At 35.0% G+C, this 11,316-nt stretch overlaps 1 protein-coding gene and 1 long non-coding RNA gene across 4 annotated transcripts; one reads left to right on the top strand and one right to left on the bottom strand.

Annotated features, from left to right (window-relative positions):
• Positions 1 to 4,752: 4,752 nt before the first annotated feature.
• On the top strand, positions 4,753 to 7,124 carry RTM2 (HSP20-like chaperones superfamily protein). Its single transcript, XM_008233637.2, has 2 exons — positions 4,753 to 5,080; positions 5,866 to 7,124. Exons 1-2 carry the CDS (start codon positions 4,852 to 4,854, stop codon positions 6,849 to 6,851), a joined length of 1,215 nt encoding a protein of 404 aa, XP_008231859.2. The 5' UTR covers positions 4,753 to 4,851; the 3' UTR covers positions 6,852 to 7,124.
• Positions 5,983 to 7,984, bottom strand: LOC148916846 (uncharacterized). Of its 3 annotated transcripts, none has more exons than XR_016126578.1 (4): positions 7,747 to 7,984; positions 6,651 to 6,904; positions 6,355 to 6,542; positions 5,983 to 6,258 (listed from the first exon to the last, which is right to left on the bottom strand). It is a non-coding gene; the product is annotated as an uncharacterized LOC148916846 (long non-coding RNA). The 3 variants fall into 3 exon arrangements; XR_016126579.1 differs by having other exon boundaries at positions 5,983 to 6,255; XR_016126580.1 differs by having other exon boundaries at positions 7,769 to 7,984.
• Positions 7,985 to 11,316: the final 3,332 nt, after the last annotated feature.

Here is an 11,316-nt window from a genome sequence, read left to right as displayed (position 1 = left end):
GACTAACTTTGATTTGAAAATAACATGTGCTCTCATCTGAATTGTTTGCAAAGAATTTTTTTTATAAGCCTAAAATTAATCCATCAATTTCTTAAAAATTACATCTTAATTTAGAAAGATATTTTGATCAAAATGATAGAAAAAGTTGCTTTCGTTAGAATTAAAAAGTCAAATTAAATATTGAAAAGATCCAACTGAAATTTTGTTGAAAGATTTAAAGGCAGTAGATTTGATTACACTAATGTCCTGTTTATTAAAATAAGGAGCTGAATTCTAGTTACGAATTACTCTGTTGTTCTTTCAAATACAAACGATAGTTTAAACTATAAGAAGAGTGAGGGTTTCGCACACACATTACTAAGGTCCCTTAGACCATCTCCAACCATGTTGGGGCTAAACTCAAATTTTCACCCTCCAAAATACAACTATTCATGTATTTTCAGGATTCAAAAATTTTTTTCCTCCAACCTTGTAGACTCATAATTTGAGTCCGCAACTTTATTAAATTGTTTAAGAATGATTAACCCCTAAATTTTGTTTCTTGTTAATTTTTCTTGACATTATTTTTGTTTCAACACTTGTGATTTAATTTTCTAAACATTTTAACCTAAAAAAAATAAAATTCCAAAACATAATTGAATTTCACTTAAAAAATAAAAATAAGTACAATATCATACGTATGCTCGGAATAATTCGAACTCTTCATTGAATTATGTAAGTGTGTTTAAATTATCTAAGCATTTTTAAATAAACGACAATCATTAAATTTTGCCGTTGAGATTGCTTAAAATTAATCATGATTATTGATTACAAATATAGTTGTTGGAATATTTAAAATAAAAAAACAAAACAAAACCAAAAAAACAAACAAACAAACCAGCAATATCAGATTTTTGGCACAAAGTTGCGCCAAACAGTAACCAAAAGGCCCAAAGAAACATTGTGCAGACATGGGCTTCAAAAAAAATAAATAAAAAGCAGATTTTGGGCCCACAAAATTATCACCCAGCAAAAAAAGGACTGAATTCCACCCAAGATTTGAGATTTCTCAAATTTCCACCCCCCCAAAATACATGGGTTGGAGATGGTATTTGGAGGCTAAACTCAAAATTTGAGTTTCCACCTCAAGGGTTGGAGATGGTCTTAGGGATTTGAACTCAAGACCATTAGTTTGCGAGTCAATACCCTTTTCCATTGAATTCTAATTATTACTTCTGTGTAAGGGTGGACATTTGAACTGATGAACTGGTAAACCAAGCCAAATCGAGTCAAACAAAATGGGAAAAAAAACTGCGTTGACAAAAAAAAAGTCAACCTAGGCTCAAAAAACAGAACAGACCCACTTTGGATTGGTTCCCATCCTAATTCTTGTCTTGAAAAACGAGTATAAATCGAACCAGACCGAATATGTTAAGTTTACTTACTCATTTATATTCAAAATCATTAGTAACTCCAAAGTAATATCTAAATATTTTAGCCCAATTAATACCCAAATATCTTAGTTTCAATTTATACCCACGTAAATAATTACTCTAGCCTAATATCGTTTTATTTTCGGTTAACCATATCCATTCTTGTTGCAATTCCGTCTTTCTCTCTTTCCCACCTATTTCTTTCTATTTCTCTTCCTCTTTATTTTTCTACCTCTTTCTTTCTTATTTTATCCATTGTACATATTTTTCTTTTCTTCCTATTTTTCTATAAATCCTATTTCTCTCCTCTTCACATCTTTATATTTTTATCTTTCCAACCTGAAAATCGAGCTGAACTGAACCGGAATCGCATAGGTTTTATTGAGTTTGGTTCTTCTAGACACTTTCTATTAAAACCGAACCGAACCAGATTGTGTATAAGTTCTTATTTTGGTTTTAATTAGAGGAGAAAACCTGACCAAACCGAACCGTGCTCACCCTCACTCCTGTGTTTACTCCACATAAAAAGGATTGAAATGCAAAATCCATAATTTTTTTACAAGCCTAAAATGAATCCATCAATTTCTAAAAGCATACAGTATTACATCTTACATTAAAAAATGTTTTTATTATTATTCTATTTTTTTTGGCACAATTAGAAAGGGGAAGGAGTTTCTCTCTCTCTCTCACACACACACACACTATCAAGGTATCATGGAGTTTCAAACGTGAGATCACTGATATGTAAACCAAGACCATTTTCTATTGTGTGTGTGAGGCTGGACTTTTGCAGTTGTGGCTTTTTCTAGTTTTAATTATCTTTTTTTTTTTTTTTTTTTTTTTAAACAGAAGTATCTTAAAAGTTAAATCCCCTAAGAATCTTAATATCATACAAGTCAAAGCACACTCCAGTAATAATATCTAAAGGAAAATTACTAAACCAAATACATGAATGATTGTAGTACTGTTCCTTTTTTGGATAAAAATCAGCTAACATGTTGGCTCCTTTGTAAATGTGAGTAATTGAGACTTGTGAGAACTTTCCCAATACTTGCCAAATATCTTTTGCTATTGAATGTAAACTACATGGTGCCTTTCTCTGGTTTAAACATCATAATTACATTTTTATCACCCTACCTACTCATGATTTTACCAAAAGTACACATTATCTAGAATTAAATCTTATTGACACTTCTAGTGTGTTTACTAATTATGAATTGAAATTCGAATAAGGGATTCCTATGTTTACTTCACATCAAGGAATTAAAAAGTAAGTGGGGTTATTCTTGATTTTGAAGGAATTCAATTCTAGGGTGGGAGGTGGTATTCTAATTTTTGGAGAACTAACCCATTAGAAATTCATCTTTTCTTACCCATTATATCTTCACACAATTTTAAAAATTCCAAATTTGCCATCTATTTTAACCTAACAACGAGGACATTTTAGTAATTAGAACCATTCATGTCCCAATTCCATATGGTTTTTTAGTAAACAACTTCAATAGGGATCCATGATCTAACTCTCCTAAATTCATATGGTTTAGTAAACAACTTCAATGGAAAACCGGAATCTAATTCTCCTCAATCCAACTCCTCCTCAATTCAATTCCTCCCAATCCGATTTATGGATTAGTAAACATGCAATTAAAGGAAATTTTCTACCATCATGGGAATCTACTTTCATTAATTATGCTCCACCTACTCTGTAAAAAATATCATTTGATAATGAAATATCGTCACATGATATAATCAAGTAATATCAGTGAGCAACAAATTTTCTAGTAAACTTTATTTTCTGCCCAATTTTTATTTGAAAATAACATTTTTATCATCTGAATCATTTGCGGAGAATTTTTTTTAATAAGCCTAAAATTAATCCATCAATTTCTAAAAGCATATAAAATTACATCTTACATTAAGAAAAATGTTTTGATCTAAATCATAGAAAAAGTTATTTTTGTTAAAATAAACAAGCCTCTCTGAATAAAGAAAAAAAATTAATATTTAGAAGGTCAAAATGAAATTTTGTGAAAATATTTAATACAAATTTATAAATAACAATCCTAGACATGTATTTATAAAAAAACTCAAGCACTATTTAAACATAGAAACACACCCAAAATCAATCCCAAAGTCAACTTTTTGGGTGTGTTTATAAATGGGTTTTAAGTGTGTGTAATGATGGATTTTGGGTGTGTTTATATGTTTAAATAGTGCTTGGGTTTTTTATAATTTCAACCCCCATTTTGGGTGTTTTAGTGAAACTCCCAATATTTAATTACACTTAAATTGATGGTTTCTAACTTTTGTTTAAGATTTAATTTTATAATTAGCATTTGACTCATTTTTTAGGTGAGTAAAGGGTTTTATTTTAAATCAATTTTAGAGTTTTTGATTTCTTATTGTCTAGGGCTTTCGCTTTTTGTTTTTGGCAAGTGGTGATGATATGTAGATCAGCGAAAAGACGTATGCATTTGCCCAAGGAGGAATCCTAGAATTTCTTATTAAGATATATTTTCTCTAAATGACGAGGGTAAGAATGTCATTTTATTGCTTGGACAAAAGTTAAAAAAAAGGCAATTTATGTTAAAAGTCGGGAGTGCCCATCATAATTAGTGAAACCTAGACGGTAGCGTAAAACTGGCATGAAACCTCAAATCCATTGTCTAGCCCAAAGTAAAATCTTCCGTTCAAAAACAAAAGCAAAAACAGAAAAGAAGCCCAAAGTAAATCTCAATCTGAAGTCGGCTTGAACTCAGTAAACTCCAAAAGTTCATTCCAACATGAAGTAATTTTTGGTCTTTGCTTTTCGTACAAGCGATATTAAGATATGGAAAAATCGAACACATAACCTTGTGTTTGTGGATAACTAACCACTTGAGCAACAAACTCCTTTATTTGAAGAATTTTAGATTGACATCACGTCTAAGAATTTTTCAATAAACCCGGCCAAAAGTCTGGGTTTGAGCCACCGTAACTCGTCCTATTGAAGTGAAGTTCATCCCTCATAAGTTAACATGCGCATGAACTTCATCCTCCATTGAAGCAAACAAGATGCTATTACTGAAGAAAGTAGCGAGGTAAATAATTGGAGGACAAACAATTGAATGAGGGAGAGAGAAAGGGTTTATTGCTTTTAATTAAAACAAACAATTAAAGAAATGATGATAAAATATAGAAGAAACATGACTAAAAAAATTTTGGTTGTGAAATGTACAACATAGGTTTTCAGAATAAACTAGAGAATCCCTATTTGGTGGGTAACCAACCCAACTTTATATTTGTTTGCATGAGACGTTATACCTCGTACATGACCAAGGGACACTTAAAATTGTAAAACACCACAAAACCAAAGCAACTAGAAAGGAATAATTTCATTAATAAGAAAACCCAAACAAACAATCAACACACTTGTCTCAAAAATTGTTGCATATATAAAATGCGACACATGGCAAACATTTTCTACAATCCAAAGGCAATCATAAGGTATACGAGAAAATCAAATCAACAAAAGGCAAGAGAGAGAGAGATGGCAATGAGGCAACGTTTTGGTGGAATCTCTAGTACCCGTCCAAGACTATCGTCTCGTTCAATTTATGAAGATTTCAAGCCCCACTTTGAATTGAAGGAAGAGCAGGAAGCTCACGTTATACATGTTCATCTGCCTGGTCTGTACTTTTACCCAACTTTATCACTCATTTTGTAAAGAGAATACACAATGTTCATGGGTAGATATGGGTTAGGTCAGTTGGGCGAGGTAGTGTTCCCACCCCCTAAACCAAGTTAGATCTCCCTCCTAGTACATTAAAGTAGGTTAGAATAGAGATAAGTCATATATCTATTCTTAGCACTAAAATTATAAATAAACCATACACTATTTAATTTATATAAAAAAACCACAAAAAATGACAACTTGCCCTATTGAATTTAATTGTAATTATTAAATTACTTTGATGCGTTTATTTTGAAAAATCAACGACAGTTTTGTAATTTTAAAGAAGTTAAAAGCCTTTTTATTATATTATAAATGAGCTTTGAATGTGTTTCTAAATTCCATTTCATATAAGGTTTTTTATTTTATAATTTGGGCTCCTATATTGGGTATAATAGTTAATCTCCCGAATAGAATATCGCCTTCTGTAATAAAATAAAAAAGAAAAAAAAAGAACAGGTTTTTGTGAAAACTAGCAAAGTTCAAAAAGTTAAGTTTCCAAAAGCTAATTGCGAAAAAAGTTTCAATGCTTTTGTGTGTACTTTGTTAAGTTGGAACACTTGTTTGATTCATATTGATTCAGATACATTCATAAAGAAGAATTTAGATGCACCCATAAATTGTAAGATTATAGGCGAATTTTGTATTTTAAAGAGCAACTTATAATTTTGCAGAGCTACTAGCATAAAATTCCTATACATGTTACGTTATATGTCACTTTCAATTTGTTTGTGTTTTCAGGTTTTGTGAAGGAGCAAGTAAGGATTACATTTGCCGCTTCCCCTGGTGTGATTAAGGTTGATGGACAACGGCCTCTTGGCAATAACAAATGGAGCCGTTTCAACCAAACCTTCCCTATTCAAGAAAATTGCGACGTGAGTAAAATTCATGGCAAATTCAGCAATCATATTCTTACCATTACAATACCAAAGCTAGGCATCACTCAAGTTGGCCCTAAAGAAGTAGCCAAACCAAGCCAACAAGCACCACCGACCCCTTCAAAAACTCCAACTGCAGGCCCTCAGGAAGCTGCTGCTGAGCCAAAGGCACAAAAATCTACTTTTAGTGCCAGAGATGAAAAAGAAAGGGATGACAAGAATGGGGGTCATCCATTAGGCCTTCCGAAAATCGCTGCTGAGACAGAAGTACACAAGGATAAGGATGAGGCCCTTCCAAAAGCAAATCCAGCAATCCAGAATGAGAAACAAAGGGATGAGAAGAGGGTGATACCTTTGACTAGTCCTGAAAGAGGCATAAGCGAATCTAAGTCTCAAAAGGGTAAGGATGAAATTCCTCCAAAAAGAATTGACGAAAAGAGGGTGGAGTTCACTGCTGAGCATGTTGATCGAAGGGATCAGAGTGAAGCAAAAGGGAAGCCAACAGAACCAAAGAATGCTGAGAGAGTTGCTGAAACCAGTCTGCAGAAGGAAAGAGAGGCCAATGAGAGAAGCAAAGAAGCAGGGGCTGTCCCAAAGATTTTAGAAAAAGCAAAGAGAAAGAGCAAGAGTTCTGGGAGCGATGTTGACCGAGAGAAGCGTACAGAGGAGGATTCCATTGCTGCAAATGTGATGGCTGCTGCAAAGGAGGGCATGAGAAATCTAGGAAAGGGGGTGAATGATGAAGAGAAGCAGATGTTGATCAATATGGGAGCAGCAGTTCTTGTTCTTCTGGCACTTGGGGCGTCTGCTTCCTACAGCTTATGGTCCTCTGGAAAAACCATGAACTAAGCCCGGCCAATATCTTTTTCTCATTTGATTACAGATATTGACCTCCACAGCACCTGAAAAATTAGTACAAAGTTTCCTTCGATAACATGAAACATTGTCCATAAAAAAGAATTTAGAAATGCTTAACTAGAAATTGGCCATAGCACCTCCTATCTCCAGGAGAAATCTATGTAAATGGGGTTTCGTTTATATCCTTGGCTAGCAAGACGATTAATAAGAAATGCCTGTAGTTTATGTGTTCTTCAATAAAAGTGTGAAGGAGAAATTAAAGAATCAATTAGTTAAAAGTAAGGCTCGTGTAGGGTATTAACGCAGAGACCTAACTGAAAACGAAACCATAAAAAATTTCCAACTTTCTGGAATAGCTAGCAATTCCACTTTGTTACAAATTGTGGATTCAACTCCTTATATATTAGTTTCAAAAGTACAAATTGTGGAAGAAGAACAAGTGAGTGCTGTATAAACTGGCAATGGTGTTTCTATACCCCAATGTGCAACCAAGTTTACAGCCTTCCTTTTAATTTTGAATAAGCAATTTATTCAGCGAAAAGGACCCCATCAACAGCAGGACAAAACTAAAAGAAATACAAACAGAAAATCACAACTTTCGAAATACCACATAGCCACATTGCCCAAAGCACTTAATTTCTAATGAAGAAAAAATGTTTTGAAAAAACATCTTATGGGGATGGCAATGCATTTCATAACCCCATGTTCTAAATACTCCTCTATCACTTCTGGGAAATCTCCTGGCAATGGGTCTTCCCCAAATACAATTTATAATTAATGAATTTCACACTTTAATTTGATTTTATTCCAAAACCCATTTAAGGAAAATAAAAAGCAAATTCTTCAATTCGAAGTGAACTATCAAGAGCGGGAAAGAGAGGCTGACCCATTATCGGTGCATTCATCACCTTTATGAGTTTAGAAAGCCAAGGCTTGCGTGTTTGCAGTGATTTCGAGAGAAGCTTTGCAAATGGATGCGTTTTGATGCTTGAACTGGCAAAGCAGAAGAGGCAACATGAAGAGGAGGAGGAGAAGAGTACCGAAAACCATTCAGCGCCCTCAACAAGAACAACGCTTTCTCTCTGGTTGGTGGTAGTTGATGGCCTACCAAACATGCCCTTACAGTTTCAACTGTATTTGTAGACTTGTACAACAAGGTTACTTGTAAACCAACTATAACCTTGTGGGTAGGGTTGGTAAATGCATTTTAGTAAGGCTTAAATATCTTAAATATCAAAATGGTCCCTGTGTTTTCCCTTCTTTATCGGCCAATTTAGTTCTCGTGTTATTAATTTGGCCAATTTGATCTTTATGTTTGTATCCGTTAGTCAATGTGATATTTCCATCCAAATTCCGTTAAAATTGAAAGAATTTTTTTAAAATCAATTAATTAAATTGTAATGATTACAAATAGAGATATTTAGTCAAATACCCATTCTTAGCACTAAAACTATAAATAAACCATACACTATTTAATTTCTATAAACATACAAAAAAAAAAAAAAAAACTCAAAAAATGATAGCTTGCCTTATTAAATTTAATTTTAATTATTAAATTACTTTGATGCCCCATTAAGTGTTTTGGGCTTTTTTATGAGGTTTTTAGGTTGGGTTTGTTTTAAGAAATCAATGACAGTTTGTAATTTAAAAGAAGTTAAAAGCCTTATTGTTATGTTGTAAATGGGTTTTGGGTGTGTTTCTAAAGTCCATTTCATATATGTTTTTTTTATAATTTGGGCTCCAATATTGGGTATTATAGGGAATCTCCCTTACAAATATTCATATTCAAATAATAAAGAACTTAGATAATTAAAACCCCAACCTTAACTCTTCCAACTTTTCTGAGTCCTGTAGCGAAAAAAGTTACACACTCAATCGAATGCATACTATTTTCTTGCTCTTCTGCCTTTGATATTTTTCATACTCCCACCATCATCTCTCTCCTCAGATCCATTGACTGCCAAAAAACACCTAGGACACCCTCAAGTGATCCCAATCGCTCAATGACTACATCAACATTATCTTCTTCCTTCTCAACCAACCATCATGCCTAGCACAAGAAGACCACCTTTGGGATCCAATAGCTCACTCCAGCGCCTACTGTCGACTTCGATTGACCAACGCCTAGACGAAGTAGAGCGCAAGCCGTGTTGGGACAATCGAGTTTGAGGGCGGTCTAGGTGCGAACGACGACGAGGATTCGAGACGGCTAAGGAATTTGCATTGTACGTGGTGTTCGCGTGAATATCCCAGATTTTTGCTCCAGAGAGTGTGGTTGTAGTTTGTTGGAAATTTAATATTATAATATTTATTAGATATTATAATATTTAATTTTTAATGTGTGAATGAAAATAATTGTTTTCTTTAAGTATGAAAGGTTGCATCCGATACAATTGAACTAAGTGCAGTTGCATCTTTCCTTTGCACAAGTGGCGTCATTTAGTGAACAATGTTGATGTTACCTCACTTAAAGATGTGGAAGGAGTGAAGGAAATAGATGATCAAAAGAGCAGCAGTAGTTTTGACTGGGCTTTGCCACTCGAGCATAAACTACAGGCGCTCGAGTAGCAGAGTGGTACTTCTCGCCTAGACACAGGCGCTCGGCGCCTAGACACAGCGCCGGCGCCTAGACACAAGCGCTGGCGCCGCTTGAGCGGCAGAGCTCAAACTCAAGCGGACATAGGTGCTTGAGCAGGACATGCTAATCCAGCACATATCCCTAGCAAATCTGGACAGATTTTCTCCTAATTTTGGTGTCCCTTAAGTTTCATATTCCTTCTATAATTGTACCAAAGCCCTATGACATATAAATATGCAATTTAGTGCTAGGTTATTGTAACATGAGAAAGCTAAGGCATCAAATTGGGTTTAAACCAAGGGTGAGAGAAAATATAGCAAAGGTTCGTGAGAGATCAAAAGGGTTATTTCATACTAGTGAATTTCTTAGGGATTACCAAGAGGATGTAAGCTTGCTGAACCTCTATAAATTCTTTTGTCTTTTGTGTGCGTGTTTACTTTGTGGTTTTGTGTGCGCTTTATCTTTGCGTGGGTTGTGTGTGATAGTTGCATAGTCCATCAACGAGGTCTTGGAGTGTTTTTGCACAACAAGTGGTATCAGAGTCGCGGTTGCGGTTTACAACTTTAAGAGTGGCTATGTGTTAACGATGGCAGGCAACAAGGACGAAGAAAGTTCCAGTACTAAATCACCACGTGTATCAAGTACAAAGATTGAGTTAAAGCCATTCACCAGCAAGGAGAACTTCACGCTTTGGCAAAGAAGGATGAAGCATGTCCTTAAACAACAAGGTCTAAGCAAAGTCTTGGGAGGCAAAGAAAAGAAGCCAACAACCATGACAGATGCGGATTGGGAGGACCTAGACAAGCTTGCTAGAGGATCCATTGAACAACATCTAACCGAAGAGGTGTTGTGTAATGCGATGGAAGACACCACAAAGCAGACATGGGAGAGAAACTAGAAGAGATATTCGTGGCCAAATCGTTGTCCAACAAGCTCTTCTTGAAGGAAGAGCTTCACTCTCTAAAGAAGGAGGAGGGCGTAAGCATGATGAAGCACCTGAGCGCTTTTAATAGGTGTATTGCTAACTTGCAGAGGATGGATGAGGTTTATAAATCTGAACAGAAGGCTATGATGTTATTGACATACCTACCATCGTCTTATAAACATTTGCGGATGATGCTTATGTTCGGGAAGAGAAACTTGAAGCATGAAAAGGTCATGCAAGACATCTTGACGAATGACAGAATGGTTCAACATTCCGAATTTGTCTCTCAAGGTGAAAGGCTTGTAGGAAAGTCTGGAAGAGAGGTTGATTCAGAAAGCGTGATGGCAAGAAGAACAATAGGGGAAGATCAAAATCCAAGTTTAAAGACGATTGCAACAATAACAAACTCAAGATGAAGAAGAAGAAGAGGCTTAAGTTCAAGTGGAGTCGTCATCTATAGTTAGGTCCAAGAGAACCATCAAACCTCCTCAACATGAGTGAAGGTGTAACACGCCGACCCAATTTAAATGTCTTTGTCTAATTTTTATTTGTGAATTTACAATTTTGCCCTTTAGGGTAGGGTCACTTTAGTCACTTTTTAATCCGGAAGGATTTTGGGGAAATGAGTAGCACCATTGCATAGAGCTCACTCTCACGAGTTCGTAGGCACATAGTGGGTTCAATTCGGAGTTAAAACGAAGAAGTTGTGGTCTACATAAGTGCAGAGGCACAACTGTAATTTTTCTAAAGTTGGATTTAAAACAATTGGTTAGCTCTCTCTCTCTTTCTTATTCTCCAAGGCAGCCATTTCAGTCGGCGAATTTGTCGTCGTCCGATGAACAAATTCTAAGAAACTTTTGCCAAAATTCTCACATATCTCTCCTATACTCAACCCATCCCTTTTCCTAGCTCAAAAATCTTACGTTTAGTGATTGTAACGATTGTAATTTTTG

The sequence above is a fragment of the Prunus mume genome, linkage group LG5 (assembly GCF_029339155.1).
Source record: "Prunus mume cultivar Tortuosa linkage group LG5, ASM2933915v1, whole genome shotgun sequence".
Lineage (NCBI taxonomy): Eukaryota > Viridiplantae > Streptophyta > Magnoliopsida > Rosales > Rosaceae > Prunus > Prunus mume.
This window is presented reverse-complemented; position numbering and strand designations above follow the sequence as displayed.

Excerpts from the sequence above, each read along its gene's own strand:
- RTM2 (XM_008233637.2), top strand. The coding sequence starts at position 4,852 with ATGCGACACATGGCAAACATTTTCTACAATCCAAAGGCAATCATAAGG. Across the intron at positions 5,081-5,865 it reads TATACATGTTCATCTGCCTG|GTTTTGTGAAGGAGCAAGTA; the intron begins GTCTGTACTTTT and ends TTGTGTTTTCAG.